The sequence below is a fragment of the Antechinus flavipes genome, chromosome 3 (genome assembly GCF_016432865.1).
Source record: "Antechinus flavipes isolate AdamAnt ecotype Samford, QLD, Australia chromosome 3, AdamAnt_v2, whole genome shotgun sequence".
Classification (NCBI taxonomy): Eukaryota; Metazoa; Chordata; class Mammalia; order Dasyuromorphia; family Dasyuridae; genus Antechinus; species Antechinus flavipes.
Genome location: NC_067400.1, coordinates 187,474,952 through 187,494,816, shown reverse-complemented (window position 1 = coordinate 187,494,816; position 19,865 = coordinate 187,474,952). Strand labels below are relative to the sequence as shown.

At 33.7% G+C, this 19,865-nt stretch overlaps 1 protein-coding gene across 1 annotated transcript in view; it reads left to right on the top strand.

Moving 5' to 3' along the window:
• GBE1 (1,4-alpha-glucan branching enzyme 1) overlaps window positions 1-19,865 on the top strand; it is a 197,234-nt gene that overhangs the window by 101,840 nt on the left and 75,529 nt on the right. The window contains exons 8-9 of the mRNA XM_051984360.1: window positions 9,232-9,347; window positions 9,879-10,006. Of these exons, the coding sequence (XP_051840320.1) occupies window positions 9,232-9,347; window positions 9,879-10,006 (244 nt within the window). The remainder of the gene's footprint in view (window positions 1-9,231; window positions 9,348-9,878; window positions 10,007-19,865) is intronic.

Below are 19,865 nucleotides of genomic sequence, written 5' to 3'. Positions count from 1 at the left end.
CTGTATGTCTAAGGTGATTATACTCAAAGCTTGAAAGTTTCTTGAAAAGTATTGGACACTACTATTATAGGAGTTTCTATCACATCAGATTAATACTGATTGAATGGGGAAACTATTTCTCAAATTCTTACTGTGTTGTAAGCTGTGTGCTAAGTCCTAGAATTGAGACAATCCCTACCTTCAAGTAGAATATAAATATGAAAGAACAAATATTGGGGAATGGTAGCCAAAGAGAGTATTTTGGTTTGAAAAGTCATTGTGCATGAAGTCATAGCGAAGTAGACTGACACAGCTCTTGTAGTACTAGTACTGTTGGATTAGAATTCTACATTTGGAAGAACAATAGGGCAGGGCAGGATCATGGCTCTTGGGATATAAATTAAGTCACAGCTAGAGCTGTCTAAATATGGTGATCTGTGTGAGACACTCAGATGTAAATTATAGCCATCGATTTACATTGATAAAAAATAATCAATTGTATTTTGTAATTTACAACTATGTGAAATAATTGTAATTGTTTTTTTCTTCTATCTATATATGATTAAAAATCTGTCAAGGTTTCATCTCTGCAATAAGTCAGATTGGATTTGTTTGAATTTAATGTAGTATTTTGTTTTCTGATTTCTTTTGAGATTCATACTAATTTTAGTCTTTGAATTAATAAATAAGTGGTTTCAGTGTATAGAAATAGGTGTTTATGTGTAAAGAACAATTTATAAATAGTAATAAATAGTTTCCTATCTATTAAAAAAAGTTTCTTTTTTTTTTGTCTGTGATGTTACTTGATATATATCCGATCAATTGTTCTTTGATTCTTTTCTAAAAATATTCCTATTACTTACACACATATACACACACGCGCATGCGCGTGCACATATACACACATGCCCTAAGATTTCTGGATAATTTCTTATTCTTCCTCTTTGTTATCCTTTGCGTATACATATGTCTGCATGCATGCATCACATGTAGCTCTGCATTTCTGCTTTTTACTTATTATCACCTTTATATTAAAGCTACCAAATGCAAATGACAATTTAATTTTGAGGAAATTAATGAGTTCCCTGTATAATTCCTATAAGTCACAAGCCCCTACACAGATCAATATCTTTGACAAAAATCCTTTTCATTATGGTCTTTTTTCAAAATATTCATTATGAATCTTATAATATATGACAAGATCAATTCTGGCAACTCTTTTATTTGTCTCTCTAAGGAGATTCTGACAATTACTGTTCAATTTTCTTAACTTAACTTCTGCCTTGCGATTTCTCATTTACAGTGACAATATTGAGATTGATGTTTCGGTTTCCCCTGTAATATGATCACTTATTGGCATTTGGACAAGTCTTTCACATTTAGAATATCAGTAGCTAAGGAAAAGTGCAACAAATGCAGTTCAAAAACTTGGCGATTCTGCTTCTCCCTCTCTACCTTCCCCTTTCCACTACTCTTGTCAGCATGACTTTTGAAACAAAAGTAGCTGAGAGCCATTTTGCATTGTTTCATACTAGTCTTTTTTGTGTGATAGAACCTGTGAATTTATCCATTATTGACCTAGTCTTTTCATTCATTCATTCATTTATTTTCTTTTGAATTTATGGAATAAAACAAGAATTTCTATAGTATAATAAAGTTTATTGCATGTGAAACTTGTATTTAGATTTGCTATTACTTTTTTAAAATAGATTTTTATTTTTCTAAATAGATGCATAGATAGTTTGCAAAACCTTGTATCCAAATTTTTCTCCCTCCTTCTACCTAACCCTCTCCATAGACAGTAAGCAATTTAATATAGGTTAAACATGGGCGATTCTTCTAAATATGTTTCCATATTTGTCATGCTCCACAAGAAAAATCAGTTCAAAAGGTTTTTCTTTTGGAAAAGGGATTTATAAAAGGGAACTGGATGGAAAATAGCAAGTTATGAAGCTATAGCAAAATTCCAAGAAATATATGATAACTACTAGATAGATGCTGTACCTATACAGGGAATGATACAACATATACACAGTGAGAATAGGCAAAACACGTCAACTTATTGACTTTATTGGCTTTCCCAAATGTCTAAAATGTCAATCTTCTTCACATTTTATGGCTCATAGAATTATTACATTCCTTTAAACCTAAGTGCCACTTCCTACAGGAAAAATAAACAGATCTGCCCAGGTGAAAGTAACTTCTCAAGCCCTTCCCCCCTCCCCCCCAAATTACTTCATATCTATTGTAGGTAGTTAATAAAACTTTCTTAAACTGAACTGAGGTAGATTACTAAAAGGCTACCATTAAAATAAATAAGGTTGTACTATTTTGACTTTTTTTTTTCCTGAGTCATTGAGGTTAAGTGACTTGCCCAAGGTTTCACAGCAAGGAAGTGTGACCATATTTGACCATATTTGAACTCAGGTCCTCCTGACTTCGGGGCTGATGCTCTATCTTATCTATCAAAATCTGGCAGGAGAAACCCTCAAGATTCCTGCCCAAAACAGAAACAATTCCATTCAGTCTGAGCCAACAGTAAAACAACAACCAACAGTAAAGATGAAAATACTATTCTTTGATCCACATTTAGCCTCCACAGCTTTCTCTCTGGATGGCTCTTTCTATCACTAGTCTGTTCGAATTGTGTTGATTCACCTCACTGTTGCAAACAAAGTCCATCACATGGGCAGAAGCAGCTACACCCAAAGAAAGAACACTGGGAGATGAATATAAACTGCTTGCATTTTTGTTTTTCTTCCCGGATTATTTATACCTTCTGAATTCAATTCTCCCTGTGCAACAAGAAAACTGTTTGGTTCTGCACATGTATATTGTATCCAGGATATACTGTAACCTATTCAATATGTAAAGGATTGCTTGCCATGTGGGGGTGGGGGTGGAAGGAGGGAGGGGAAAAATTGGAACAGAAGTGAATGCAAGGGATAATGTTGTAAAAAAATTACCCTGGCATGAGTTCTATCAATAAAAAGTTAATTAAAAAACAAAAAACAAACAAAAAAAACAAAGTCCATCACAGTTCTTTTAGTTCTGCTTACTTCAGTTAGCATCAGTTCATGTAAGTTTTTTCAGGCTTTTCTGAAATCAGCCTCGTCATTTCTTATCAAACAATAATCCATTAATTTATATACTGTAACTTATTCAACCATTCCCCAAATGATGGGCATCCACTCAGTTTCCAGTTCCTTGTCAGTAGAAAAAGGACTGCAACAAATATTTTTACACGTATGGGTCCTTTCCCCTTAACGATTTCTTTGAGATAGGCCATAGAGATTTGAAGTGATAACATCAAGGCTTCAGCTTTTTTTTTTTTTTTTTTTTTTTTTTTTAATAAAGGAAATTACAAGCATCTTATTGAAGTTGGATTTAAATTGAAAATGATGAGATAAAGTCATGATTCCTATATGATTTTTTTCATTCAAAAAGAAGTCTTAATGTTGTTTTTTTATATCAGACTTCTCTCCTCAAACCTGATTTTTTTTTTTTTACCCATGGTAATCTTAGTCAAATACTTTAATTAAATTCGTAGGTAAGTTTTCCCCTTTTCCTTTTCCTTTTTCCTTTCCCTTTCTCACAGGTAATCTTTTGTAAATGGACTTTAAATATTAAAACTACAAGCATATATTTAACCTGGTCCCTATCCCGTAACTATGTTGAATGTTATTTATCTGTAGAAAATATGTAACTCTAGTTTTTAATTTTATCTCTTATACCATTATTCAGTGCATTTCTATTTTTTTGTGATATTAATTCATTTGTAAGTAGTTGAAAGATTCACTTGAAGTTTAATATTGTTATTTTTCTTTCCCAGAGAACCTTTATTCATTTTAATGCCTTGTACATAGTGAATTTTAGTTTTTGTTCTTTTTTTTTTTTTTTTTTTTTTTTTAAAATGTCAAGGGGCAACTAGGTGATAGAAAGAACTTTTTTTTGATATTTTTGTACCAAAAAAATTACAGGTTTGCCACAAAAAGTAAACCAGGACATAATTTTGTAAAAGTAAACTGTAATATTATTTGCATAAATATAAAATGCAGAGTAAAATTCCTATTCTAAAGAAAATGTTCAAATTACTGAGCCAATCTACATATGTAAAGTTCCTACTGAGTAAAACTTGCTCTACTCTTTAAGGGTAAATAAGTTTTGGAAATGTAACTTTATTAAATATGATAGAAATGCCTGAGATACTTTTAAGATATATATCCCTTGTTGTGAGTAATAACAGAGACAGATAATCTAGGGTGCAAAGTTCATATAAAGTCTATAAAATCCTTACCCAAATATTATGAGGCACATCAATAGAAATCTTTCCACTTTGCTAAATAATCTTATAAACCTTATGAGACATCATGTTTCTGCTTTTCAAACCCAAATTTAGACAGATTAGATTCACAGAACAACTTTTTTAATCTTTCTGATAAAAGAGAATTGCTCTTTCCCCCTTTCAAAGTTTACCTGGCTTTCTTTGGAGCAGCAATAGATTTAATTTTTTTGTCCTAATCAAGCTGAAAGAAGCTAGAATACTAAAGGAAACAAAAACCTGTCAATGTAGAGTTATTTTCCCAGTTTTTCCAAGGAAATCGGTTTTATTAATATTGCATGTTATGACATCACTTCCTTTATGCTATGATCTTTTTCAAGAATGAAAGACAAAAACAATTTCTGTGAGTAGCACTATGGAAATGGGCCCTCTTCTCCCTCTCCCTCTCTCTTTCCTTCCTCCCTCCCTGTCTCTCTTCCTCACTCTTTCTTTTTTCCTTCTCTTTGTCTAAAAGGCTATCCTACTCTTAGCTGTCAGCAGGGTAGGAATGTAAATTTTGATCTGAAATCTTAAGTTATCTTGAAGTTTACAGCCTAGGATCCTATTTAAATCTAAATCACTCTGGCTCTCATTGACCAAAGTTAGTCCTAGGCCAATGCCCTCTTGGTCATTGTTTGGACTGTAATAGGCTTATATTGAATGTAAATAGCAATTGTTTCTGTTTTGGGCAGAAATCTTGAGGGTTTCTCCTGCCAGATTTTGATAGTTAAATACATATGCACACGTGTGCACGTGGACACGTACACACACAAACAGACACATACACTTTTTTGACTAGGTAAAAGAGATCATTCTTTTCCTCATTACTTATCTGGTTTTGATCACTGATTGGGCAATGCCTCAGTCAAACTAAAGACCTTAGCTTAAAAATGCCAGGTTCTACCCTCTGCATCCAGTACCATCTCTAGTTTTTCTGATCTATATCTTGTCACTAATTCCATATGGCTCCAGAGGAGAAACTGAGGCTGATAACTGCCCAGCCCTCCCTCACTTAAATTCAATTTATTTGTATGTCATGTCATCACCTCCCCGTTGCCCTGTGTGCTCTTCAAGAATGAAGACAAACAATAATCCTAGTTTAAATGTTTATAATGAAAGGTCAAGTTTAAACTTTTCAACATTGTTCTGTATTCTTGATTTTCCTTTATATAGATTGTAAAATTACATCTTTTTACTCAAATGAGTGCCCAAAATACACTTTTAACTGTCCAGGATAAATTATATTTCTTTAAAAGACAGAATCATCTATCAGTTTCTCACATAAATATGAGGGAGTAGGGGCAGCTAAAAAGTGCAATGGATAGATCATTAGTTTTGCAGTCAAGAGAACCTAGGTTCAAATCCAGCTTCTTGACACTCAACACTTAATAGTGTTGTAATTATTGTAATAAAATGTGTAATATTGAGCAAGTCAATATTGATTTCCTTGGAATAAAAACCCCATTTGTGTGTGTGTGTGTGTGTGTGTGTGTGTGTGTGTGTGTGTGTGTGTGTGTAAAGCATTATGCCACAGTATTTCAAGAATATAATTCAAATATTTTTAAGTTTTTCTAACATATAAATAACAGATTCACAAGACACTTTGTTTACTTTTGCACGGTTTTATACACACATGCACAAAAGCTATCTTTTAAGTTGTGGTTTGATTTTTACATGTGCCTTAGAAGAATCAGAAAGTATATGTCTGATAAAATTAGTCTTACTTAATAAAACATAAAAACCTATATATCTTATACTGTCCTGTTTATTAAATTTCCATTAAATTGTTCTGCATTAAGTTAAGAATTTCAGTGAGTGAGGAAAAATAAAAAAAGCTTAGGTAGTTTTTGAATTTCATCAATGTCTCATAGTTCTGTATTATTCACCAGAGAAGTTGGACCAATTCACAACTTCACTATCAGTATCCCAATTTTTCTGTATCCCCTCTGACATTTACTATTTTTCTGTTCTATGATGTTAGCCAATCTATAATATGGAAGGTGGAACATTAAAATTGTTTTTAATTTCTCTAATCTTTAGTTATTTAGAACATTTTAAAAAGGTAATTATTGATAGTTTTGATTTCTTCTATTGAAAATAGTCTTTATAAAACCATTTCTAGTCATACAAAAAGGTGCTCTAAATCACTATTGATAAGAGATACAAATGAAGATAACTTATTGGTCCCATTGTCCCATAAGGCATAGTTATTGTCCCTTGTCCATGGTCATAGACAGAGCTGAAATTTGATTGCAGTCCCTTTTATGCCAAATCCAGTGCTCTTATTTCTCTAATAATTACTTCACTCAAAATAACTGAAATATGAAAGAAAATTATTTTACTGAAACTCTATGCTTAGCGAGTAAAGAAGTATATTAAAGAAATGAAAGCACATTAATTTTATGTTTGTTTTTTGAAAGCTAAATTGGGAATCCATCAATGCCCATAATTCACATTTTTGAAATTAAATATCTTAAACATAAAAATAACCTAATAGCCCCTGATTTGTTATAGGAAGTGACCTTTTTTCCTTTTGAATGAAATGTGGTAGGTTACCATCACAAACATTATCAGTAAACTGCTGAACTTCAAAGGAAAATACAAGGTTTGTTTCAAACCAACTATTGTATATATGGTAGACAATGTTTCCAACTTTTTAATTATTTTGTTAATTACATGTTTTTTTTTTTTGTTTTTTTTTTTTTTGCTGAGGCATTTGGGGTTGTCATTTGCCCAAGGTCACACAGCTAGGAAGTGTTAAGTATCTGAGGCCAGATTTGAACAATGATTTTGGTTACTAAAATTAGTCATTATTTACAGTGGAGCCTAAATAGAATGCTTTCCTTAGGGACTGTGATTTAATTTCATATCTTACCTCAGACACTCACTATGATTAAATCCCTTACTCTGCTTTCCAATAGATAAACTTGTTTTTGTATATATATGTGCATATTTGTAGCATTTATTTCAATTAAAAAATAATTTTAAATATAACTACCTTAGAGAGTTTTGAAATCTAAAATACTTAGCAAATCTTAAATTATATTACAGATTGAATTATTTTTACTATATTCATTCATTTGTATCTAAAAGGATGTCTTCAAGTCGTTCTTTGTAGTTAGGAGAGAATAATTTGCCATCATAATATATAAACCTTTAAAATCTTTTTTTAAATTTTCAAATAACATAGGTATTGCTATGATGTAAATCCTCTGAATTTATGTTTTAGAAATGTAAAGAATGATGCTCTGTCTCTTAATATAAGGTTCCAGACTTGCAAAAGGTCACTCATTTCTTAAGTTCTGAATCCTCATTCGAAGGACCAAAGAACTACTTGGGATTCCTATAGTTATCAGCATCTTACTTCTTTCCCTTATTATTTCAAAATAAATAATAATAATAATAGGTAAAGGCCACTCCAAGTTGTAGTATAAGGAATAATTCTCCATTCCCTAAGACTATACATCAGTGTTGTACAAATAAGTCAATATTTTTCCCATCACTTCCAAAAGATAATAAAGAAAGATATCCTCCTATCCAAAGGATCTGTTTCTACCTTCACTTTTCTGTTTACCTAATATCACATATGACCCTGAGATAATCATTTAGCATGATTTCTGATAGACTTGGATCAAGTCTGGTCCAGAAATTCCTGGATCACTCTGGGAAGTTTATTTCTGTTTAGTGATGATGAATCCATGGCCGAATAGAAAGGAAATTTCTCTCAAGCTTAGAAAACCCAGATTTGGCAATTTACTTTCACTGCCTAACTTCAGGTTCCTCATTTTTAAAATGAGGGCATGGATTCTGAATTCTCTTAAAGATTTAAATGTTATAAATTTAATGATCATAGATTTTAGACAAGAAAAACTGATGAGTTTCTTTTTGATTTCTCTTAAAATAGTGAATGTATGGTAGTAGTCATTTATTTACTCTGTCACTGTTTAGCATAATAATCTAGAAACCTAGTATATACTTGTAACTTCATTTCTTACATTTTTTCCTTTTTTTCACTTTTAATAAGTTTTCAGATCCTAAAATAATTTATTTAAAGCATTTAATTAAAACCCACTCCTTTGCCTCTTCAAAAAAGTTCAGATTTAGATCCTCTAAATTGGCTGTGATACCTGAATTTCAATTAATGTCAGATTATATGGTAATGTGTGAAAGATTTTAAAAATACATAAATTTCAACTCAATGAAGATTTGTATACATTATTATAATTTTGTCATTAAACTAAATTGGGTTATAGGCAAAACAATCACACATCTATGACTATATGACATTAAAAACCTGATTGAGAATAAATAAACAAAATGTACTCTCAGAACTCCAGTTTTCACATAGCTTTTGTTTTTAGTCTTTTTTTTTTTAAAGGCTTTTAATTTTCAAAGGATATGCATGGATAATTTTTCAATATTAATCTTTGCAAAACCTTGTGTTCCAATTTCCCCACCCTTCCTCTACCTCCTACCCCTAGGTAGCAAGTAATCTGATATATGATCAGTATGTAAAAATATATGTTAAATCCAATATATGCATACATATTTATACAGTTATCTTGCTGCACAAGAAAAATCAAATTAAAAAGGGAAACATGAGAAAGAAAATAAAATACATGCAAACAGCAACAAAAAGAGTGAAAATGCTATGTTGTGATCCACATTTAGTTCCCACAGTCTGGGTATAGATGGCTCTCTTCATCACAAGATCATTGGAACTGGTGTGTGTGTGTGTGTGTGTGTGTGTGTGTGTGTGTGTGTGCGTGCGCGCGTGTGTGTGTGTGTGTAAAACACTGTCTTTTTTTTCTCCCGTATTTGTTGTAGAGTGATTGATAATTGAAATTTTATTTTTAAAAATTCTTTCAATATATATGTTCTTAAAAACCACTTCTGAATTTAGTAACCGAGTATTTATATTAATATTTCAGATGGGAAGTTTTAAGATTCCTTCTTTCTAACCTGAGATGGTGGCTAGAAGAATATAGATTTGATGGCTTCCGTTTTGATGGCGTGACATCCATGCTTTATCACCATCATGGAATGGGTAAGCAAATTTTGCTCCAAAAATTAAAAAATTTTTTGTTGGTAGGAATACTGTCTATGTGACAGCATTTCAGTAATGGAAAAAATCAGAAAATGAGTTTAAAAGTTTCAGTATTTTTTAAAATTGCCATTGCTCACTGAAACAATCTCAAAATACAAAATAGCTATTAAAAACAACTGCTAAAAATCATTTTAGCAGTTACAATAAAACACAAGAATAGAATTATTAAAATATTTTTCTGACTACTCCATTCAAAGCCTGACAAAAAGAGATGAGTGCTAATGTTTATTAAAAATAGTAAGTGAAAAGTTCAGTTAGGTTGGAGGGATTTCCTTCATTCAGGATTGAACTGGATCTTTTTTTAAAGGCAAATATTTCCAATGTTATTAAAAAGAGAACAGTATTGAGGCTTATGCTATACTCTACATTATAAATAATGGATACTAATTAGTTGATGTTTGAAATATTTTTGTATTGGTTTTAAAAGCCATACAAATTTTAACATGCTAGTCTCTGTTTTTCTTTTGTTAGGTCAAGGCTTTTCAGGTGATTACAATGAATATTTTGGACTACAAGTAGATGAAGATTCTCTGGTTTATCTTATGCTGGCAAACTACTTGGTTCATTCAGTTTATCCAGACTGTATAACAATTGCTGAGGTAAAACAAAATAGTCTTTGCTCTCTTTACCAAAGTTCCCCTGAGTAATTTTAGAGTTGCTTTAAAAATTTTTCAATATCCATTTTCATAATAACAAAATATCAATGAAATTAGACTTTGCCATTATTATTGATTACAGGGACAATATTTGATTACTTTAGGATTAGAATGGAAATTCTATGATTTCTTTGGTTCCAGGAATTCCCACATATGAAAAAACTCTATGCTGACAAAGTATGACAATTCTTTGTACCTTATACTCTTAAAATTGCTTACAACTTTGAAAATTCAATGTAATGGGCTAAAGCTCAAGTTGATGCACTGAGGTCCCAAGCATGTGAGGCTAAATAGCAATTGGATAAAACTCTATTTCTATATGCTTGGAGAAAGAATGGCCCCGCCCACTCTTTGTGCAAGTCTTAATGTGTTGTATAGGAAATGACGTAGAGATGATTTGGGTAGGTGGAGAGAGAGAGAGCGGCAGAGAGAGACTGCTGGCCTCGTTTGTGTTGCGGCTGCTCACATTCCTATTGCCATCCCCCTTCACCTTCACAAAGAATAAAGATTGAGGTTTTCGGCTGATTTTAAAATACGTGGTCATCACAAGTCAAATGACATAGTATGTGTTAGTGATAAGAGTTGGAACTTAGTTTTCCTGGCTTATAGAACAATTCACTTCATTCCATTTTGGCTCCTTTTATGGCATGTGATTACCATATTGATTCAGATTTATTACACTTCTTAACCATTCAGATTCAGTAATAAACTTCAAATAGTACTAATAATGTACTATCAAATATTAACTCCTGTATTTAGCATTTCATATGCTCCCAAGGTAATTTTTCCTATCCCATCTCTTATTACTCTCTATCAAATATTAACTCCTGTGTTTAGCATTTCATATGCTCCCAAGGTAATTTTTCCTATCCCATCTCTTATTACTCTCTTTTTCTACACGTGATCTAGTTACTCTTCTACCCTGTCATGAGGATGGGAGTTATACTCCTTTTAATCACTGTCCCTATATATAAAATTTACTTTTCACCTTGGCTTCTTATAATACCGAGTTTCTTGTGTCACAACTTAAATCAAGCATTACTTTCTTCATGAAGCCTTTCCTGATCCACTTAGGCACTATTGCTTTTTTTCCATAATATTATCTTATGTCTATATATATATTTACATATTATTTTTCCTAGAGAAATGATTATACTTCTCAGGGTCACTCTTTCACGAATTTCATTATTGTCTATGTGTCCTTAGCACTTAGTACAATTCCTGGCATATAGGTACTTAATAAATGTTTATTCACTAATCTTCAGAGTCACAGGTTTTGAGAGTTGGAAGGGATCTTTGCAGTTATCTAGATGAACCCATACATAAAGCAGTAGTATTAAACTCAAGATAGGGAAAAAAATTACTAATTTGTTTTAAAAATGTTTTATTTTCTTTACTTAATGAATTTTTATTTTGCTAAATATTTCCAAGTTACATTTTAATTTGGTTCAGAAATACTTATGAGTATTGTGGGCCTAATAATAATAATAGTTAACATTTATATAGTTCTTACTATGAGCCAGACTCTGTGATAAGTGTTTTATTATCTCATGTGATCCTCATAACAACCCTGGGAGATTGGTGCTGTTATTATCTCCATTTTACAAATGGAGAAACTGAGGCTTCGCCATACGTCCAAGGTCACACAGCTTGTAAGGATCTGAGTTCATATTTGAACTTAGGTCTTGCTGACTCCAAGTCCAGCCCTTCTATCCCTGTGGTACATAGTTGAGTGTTTGACCTGAGAAGTGGTCATTCGGCAAGTTCTTGAAAACTCCAAGCAACCTACTCCTTATCATTCTACATTTGGACATTTAGGAAGTTTTTCTAGATTTTCATTAACCTAAATATGCCGACTTCCGGTTAAGATGGCGGAGAGGAGGCTCACAGTTGCATAAGCTCCGCGCTTTCTCTCACTATCCACTTCATTACAAGCCTCTGAATCAATGCTTGACTGAAAAAAACCCACAAATAGTTACCAAGAGAAGCCATCCTTGAGATCCGCCAAGAAAGGTCTGTCTTTACTGGAGGGCTGGGGCGGTTTTAGATCGGGCGCAGGCTGAGGGCAGCGGCAGTGAGAGCACGGGAGCAGACTGGAGAGGGGGTGGGGAGTGATCGTAGCCGTCTCTGCGGGGAGAGCTTCGCTACAGGTTTGGAACCTGCAGCAAGTCAACAGCCCAGCAGAGAAGCTAAAAACACCGGGGCTGAAGAACACAACCGCAAACAGCTGGAGTCTCTCAGGACCTGGCCGCCCCCCTCTTCCCCCCCTCAGTGACTCAGCACGCTCTGGGATCTCAGAGCGCAGGCGCAGCACAGTCCTGCTAGTGCCTCACTGCTGCCCCCTGCAGTCTGTAGAGGAAGCTCGATAACACACCCAGCCCCCCCCCAAAGAAAGACTCCAGTTTTTTCTGTTTTTCTTTGCTAGTTTGTCTCTGATTAATAGACAGAATGAGCAAGAAGCTGAAGAGGACTTTAACCCTTGACAGCTTCTATACAGATAGAGAGCAGACTCTAAATCCTGAGGAGACTAAAAACAGACAGTCCCCAGGTGATTCCCCAAAGGAGGAGAGCGTCTGTTCCTCAGCACAGATGAACCTCATAGAAGTGATTAAAAAGGCTCTCACAAGGGAGCTAGAAGAAAAGTGGGAAAAGAGCCTGGAGAAGTCAGTTAAAGAGAGAGTGGATAAAGAAGTAAAATCCTTGAAAAATAGGATTAGTGAACTGGAAACAGAAAACAGCTCTCTAAAAAACAAAATTGGCGAAATGGAAAAAAATTCCACAGAACAAAAGAACTCAATTGGACAATTAGAGAAAGATTTTAAAAAAGTGAGTGAAGAGAATACTTCACTGAAAATCAGAATTGAACAAGTGGAATTGAATGACTCGAGGAGACAAGAAGAATCAGTCAAGCAAATCCAAAAAAATCAAACAATGGAGAAAAATGTGAAATACCTTCTGGGGAAGACAACAGACCTGGAAAACAGATCCAGGAGAGACAATCTGAGAATCATTGGACTCCCAGAAAAACATGATGAAAAAAAGAGCCTGGACACTGTCTTCCAGGAAATTATCAAAGAGAACTGCCCAGAAGTCATAGGAACAGAGGAAAAAATAAACATTGAAAGGATTCATCGATCACCCACTGAAAGGGATCCTAAAATCAAAACACCAAGGAATATAGTGGCCAAATGCCAGAACCCTCAGGTGAAAGAAAAAATATTGCAAGCGGCTAGAAAAACCCAATTCAAGTATCAAGGAGCCACAATAAGGATCACCCAGGATCTGGCAGCATCCACATTAAAAGATCGAAGGGCCTGGAATATGATATTCCGAAAGGCTAAGGAACTTGGTATGCAACCAAAAATAACTTACCCAGCGAGAATGAGCATCTTTTTCCAGGGAAGAAGATGGACATTCAACGAAGTAAGCGAATTTCATCTATTTCTGATGAAAAAACCAGAACTTAACAAAAAGTTTGATCTACAAATATAGAACTCAAGAGAAATCTAAAAAGGTAAAGATTAATCTTGGGAACTATATTTTGACTATATAGATGTATAAAGAATACATGTATACCTTGTTCTAGAAATTGATGTGGAAAGGACACTGTACCAGAAAAAGGGTAAAGTGGGGGTAGTACATCACATGAAGAGGCATAGGAAACCTATTATATATGAGAGAAAGAATGGAGGGGGATGAATATAGTGGGTATCTTACTGCCTTCAGAATTGGCTTTAAGTGAAAAATCTTAAGACATATTCAATCTATGGTGAAACTTCTCCCATCTCATTGAAAAGTGAGAAGGGAAAAGTGGAAAGGGAAGGAATAAGCTAAGCGGAAGGGAATACGGGAACTGGGAGGGAAAGGGGTAAGATAGGGGGAGGAACTCTAAGGCGGGGGGAGGGACACTAAAAAGGGAGGGCTGTGAGAAGCAAGGGGTGCTCACAAGCTTAATACTTGGAAGGGGGGAAAGGGGAAAGAAGGGAGGAAAGCATAAATCGGGGTTAACAAGATGGCAAGTAATACAGAATTGGTCATTCTAACCATAAATGTGAACGGGGTAAACTCCCCCATAAAGAGGAAGCGGTTAGCAGAATGGATTAAAAGCCAGAATCCTACAATATGTTGTTTACAGGAAACACACCTGAAGCGGGGAGATACATGCAGGTTAAAGGTAAAAGGTTGGAGCAAAATTTACTATGCTTCAGGTGAAGTCAAAAAAGCAGGGGTAGCCATCCTGATCTCAGATCAAGCTAAAGCAAAAATTGACCTAATTAAAAGAGATAAGGAAGGACACTACATCTTGCTAAAGGGTAGCATGGATAATGAAGCACTATCTATATTAAACATATATGCACCAAGTGGGGTAGCATCTAAATTCTTAAAAGAGAAACTAAGAGAGCTGCAAGAAGAAATAGACAGTAAAACTATAATAGTGGGAGATCTTAACCTTGCACTCTCAGAATTAGATAAATCAAACCAGAAAATAAATAAGAAAGAAGTCAAAGAGGTAAACAGAATACTAGAAAAGCTAGATATGATAGATCTCTGGAGAAAATGTAATGGAGACAGAAAGGAATACACTTTCTTTTCAGCAGTTCATGGAACCTATACAAAAATTGACCATATATTAGGACATAAAAACCTCAAACTCAAATGCAGTAAGGCAGAAATAGTAAATGCATCCTTTTCAGACCACGATGCAATGAAAATTACATTCAACAAAAAACCAGGGGGAAGTAGACCAAAAAATAATTGGAAACTAAATAATCTCATACTAAAGAATGATTGGGTAAAACAGCAAATCATAGACATAATTAATAACTTCACCCAAGAAAACGATAATAATGAGACATCATACCAAAATGTATGGGATGCAGCCAAAGCGGTAATAAGGGGAAATTTCATATCTCTAGAGGCCTATTTGTATAAAATAGAGAAAGAGAAGGTCAATGAATTGGGTTTGCAATTAAAAAGGCTAGAAAAGGAACAAATTAAAAACCCCCAGTCAAACACTAAACTTGAAATTCTAAAAGTAAAAGGTGAGATCAATAAAATTGAAAGTAAAAAAACTATTGAATTGATTAATAAAACTAAGAGTTGGTTCTATGAAAAAACCAACAAAATAGACAAACCCTTAGTAAATCTGATTAAAAAAAGGAAAGAGGAAAATCAAATTGTTAGTCTTAAAAATGAAAAGGGAGAACTCACCACTAACGAAGAGGAAATTAGAGCAATAATTAGGAGTTACTTTGCCCAACTTTATGGCAATAAATTCGACAACTTAAATGAAATAGAAAAATACCTCCAAAAATACAGCTTGCCCAAACTAACAGAGGAAGAAGTAAATATCCTAAACAGTCCCATCTCAGAAAAAGAAATAGAACAAACTATCAATCAACTCCCTAAGAAAAAATCCCCAGGACCAGATGGATTTACATGTGAATTCTACCAAACATTTAAAGAACAATTAACTCCAATGTTATATAAACTATTTGAAAAAATAGGGATTGAAGGAGTCCTACCAAACTCCTTTTATGACACAGATATGGTACTGATACCTAAACCAGGTAGGCTGAAAACAGAGAAAGAAAATTATAGACCAATCTCCCTAATGAATATTGATGCTAAAATCTTAAATAAAATATTAGCAAAAAGATTACAGAAAATTGTCACCAGGATAATACACTATGACCAAGTAGGATTTATACCAGGAATGCAGGGCTGGTTCAATATTAGGAAAACTATTAGCATAATTGACTATATCAATAACCAAACAAACAAAAACCACATGATCATCTCAATAGATGCAGAAAAAGCATTTGATAAAATCCAACATCCATTCCTAATAAAAACACTTGAGAGCATAGGAATAAATGGACTTTTCCTTAAAATAGTCAGGAGCATATATTTAAAACCATCAGTAAGCATCATATGCAATGGGGAAAAACTGGAACCTTTCCCAGTAAGATCTGGAGTGAAGCAAGGTTGCCCACTATCACCATTATTATTTAATATCGTATTAGAAACACTAGCCTCGGCAATAAGAGTCGAGAAAGATATAAAAGGAATTAGAGTAGGCAATGAGGAAACCAAACTATCACTCTTTGCAGATGATATGATGGTATACCTAGAGAATCCCAGAGATTCTACCAAAAAGCTATTGGAAATAATTCATAATTTTAGCAAAGTAGCTGGCTACAAAATAAATCCCCATAAATCCTCAGCATTTTTATACATCACCAACAAAACCCAACAGCAAGAGATACAAAGAGAAATTCCATTCAGAATAACTGTTGATACCATAAAATATTTGGGAATCTATCTACCAAAGGAAAGTCAGGAATTATATGAGCAAAACTATAAAAAAGTCTCCACACAAATAAAGTCAGACTTAAATAATTGGAAAAATATTAAGTGCTCTTGGATTGGCCGAGCGAACATAATAAAGATGACAATACTCCCTAAACTAATCTATTTATTTAGTGCTATACCAATCAGACTTCCAAGAAAATATTTTATTGATCTAGAAAAAATAACAACAAAATTCATATGGAACAATAAAAAGTCGAGAATCTCAAGGGAACTAATGAAAAAAAAATCAAATGAAGGTGGCCTAGCTGTACCTGATCTAAAATTATATTATAAAGCAGCAGTCACCAAAACCATTTGGTATTGGCTAAGAAATAGATTAGTGGATCAGTGGAAAAGGCTAGGCTCACAAGACAGAATAGTCAATTATAGCAATCTAGTGTTTGACAAACCCAAAGCCCCTAACTTCTGGGAAAAGAATTCATTATTTGATAAAAACTGCTGGGATAATTGGAAATTAGTATGGCAGAAATTAGGCATGGACCCACACTTAACACCATATACCAAGATAAGATCAAAATGGGTCTATGACCTAGGCATAAAGAACGAGATTATAAATAAATTAGAGGAACATAGAATAGTTTATCTCTCAGACTTGTGGAGGAGAAAGAAATTTGTGACCAAAGATGAACTAGAGACCATTACTGATCACAGAATAGAAAATTTCGATTACATCAAATTAAAAAGCCTTTGTACAAATAAAACTAATGCAAACAAGATTAGAAGGGAAGCAACAAACTGGGAAAACATTTTCACAGTTAAAGGTTCTGATAAAGGCCTCATTTCCAAAATATATAGAGAACTGACTCAAATTTATAAGAAATCAAGCCATTCTCCAATTGATAAATGGTCAAAGGATATGAACAGACAATTTTCAGAGGATGAGATTGAAACTATTACCACTCATATGAAAGAGTGTTCCAAATCATTATTGATCAGAGAAATGCAAATTAAGACAACTCTGAGATATCACTACACACCTGTCAGATTGGCTAAGATGACAGGAAAAAATAATGATGAATGTTGGAGGGGATGCGGGAAAACTGGGACACTAATGCATTGTTGGTGGAGTTGTGAACGAATCCAACCATTCTGGAGAGCAATCTGGAATTATGCCCAAAAAAATTATCAAAATGTGCATATCCTTTGATCCAGCAGTGTTTCTATTGGGCTTATATCCCAAAGAAATACTAAAGAAGGGAAAGGGACCTGTATGTGCCAAAATGTTTGTAGCAGCCCTGTTTGTAGTGGCTAGAAACTGGAAAATGAATGGATGCCCATCAATTGGAGAATGGCTGGGTAAATTGTGGTATATGAATGTTATGGAATATTATTGTTCTGTAAGAAATGACCAGCAGGATGAATACAGAGAGGCTTGGAGAGACCTACATGAACTGATGCTAAGTGAAATGAGCAGAACCAGGAGATCATTATACACTTCGACAACGATATTGTATGAGGACATATTTTGATGGAAGTGGATTTCTTTGACAAAGAGACCTGAGTTTCAATTGATAAATGATGGACAAAAGCAGCTACACCCAAAGAAAGAACACTGGGAAACGAACGTGAACTATCTGCATTTTTGTTTTTCTTCCCGGATTATTTATACCTTCTGAATCCAATTCTCCCTACGCAACAAGAGAACCGTTCGGTTCTGCAAACATATATTGTATCTAGGATATACTGCAACATATCCAACATATAAAGGACTGCTTGCCATCTAGGGGAGGGGGTGGAGGGAGGGAGGGGAAAAAAAATCGGAACAGAAATGAGTGTCAATATAATGTAATTATTAAATAAAAAATTTAAAAAAAAAAAAAAAAAAAAAAAAAAAAAACCTAAATATGCCTGTGCATCTTCTGTCCTTATTCTTTAATCTTTGTATTGAGGCCAAGAAGAACAGTCCTATCCCTTTTCTACTTGGTAGCCCTCTACATTTTAAAACACAGCTAACATGTTTCCTCTAAGCCTTTATTTCTCCAGGCTAAACAACTTCAGGTTCTTTAACCAATTCTCATATGGCATGGATTCTAGATTATACTAGTAGCTTGCCTTTGTACCGTCACAAGGGTATTACTGGCTAATAAACCAAAGTATCTAGAATTAAATTTTATGTGTATATATATATATATGTATATATATATATATTCTCTAGAAAAGGAAATTGCATTGTCATTTTTTGGTTTGTATATCCTACTATCAAGTCTTGGATAGGTTGATTCCTGAAGAATAGCTTCCCTGAATGTTATGCAAAAGAAAAAATGATATTCAGCAGTTTTCATGGAAACCATTTCAGATCCATCTGCCTTCTGTTACAGACTGCCTTTTTAAAAAGATACCCTAGTCACTTTCTATTTTTTATTCTTTAAATATACATTTTAAGCTTGTTTTTAAAGTATTCAGGAGTAATTTTGATTACATACAAGTTTTGCTCCTTGTGCCAACTTTATAATCTGACCCCCATTTCAGATTATACTCCTGATTAGGCAGCCAATCATAATGCAAGTATTAAATTTTGGGATTGTTTTAGGTCTAGGAATTCCTTGATATAGGCATTTACACGTGAAAAAAATCATCTAATGCATATCAGCATTTCTTCTGTAAATTAATCTTTATAAATTGCCGGGGACAGAAGAGGTTAAGTGATGTGCCAGTTTGTATGGGGGTAGGCATACTGATTACCATTATGGTTCCCTGTCCCCTGCATATCTCATCCTCTTTATGAGATTGCATAGGGAATCAAAAGTTGTCTTATTATCAAAATATTCACTAATGAACCGACTACTTGTAAAATTAAGCTTCACTAAAATATTCTCAATATAAACTATTTCCTCAATCTCTATATTTTGTCTTCGTCCTGATTATCAGTGGACTCCCCTCCATTGTATATGGGTGCTTCAGAAGTGAATGATTTGAATATCAATGAATTAAAAGAGGTTCTTAGGAAAAAAAATTGTTGTAGAGAACGTCTTATCTTAATCTTATATTTACTTCCAAAACTTAACACAAGTGTGCTCACACACACAGACATAGAGTTTTGGTAATGCATTTTTTTATTATGTTGAATTTTTCTCAACCTGTAGCAAATAGTACATTATTAGTACTTATATGGTCATGCAGAGGTTTCATGATTATTACTAATTTTGCCATAAAGCAAAGTTATGAGGTGATTAAATAAGAAAGAAGAATTCCTTCCTTTTGGTTGGAAGGAAAACTGAATCACAAAGAAATGCTATAACTGGCTTTAAGTAAATAGCCAGTTAATAGAAAATCTCAATCTTTCTTGATGAGAAGAATTACTTTTTAATTTAGCTGAAGCTTTGAAATCACAGAGGAGACAAAGGTCTGTGGTTATGTTTTCTTAGCTATTAATAATCCTGTCAAACTCTGGTGAGAGTATGTAACTGATAAACCTTTGTATCTATGA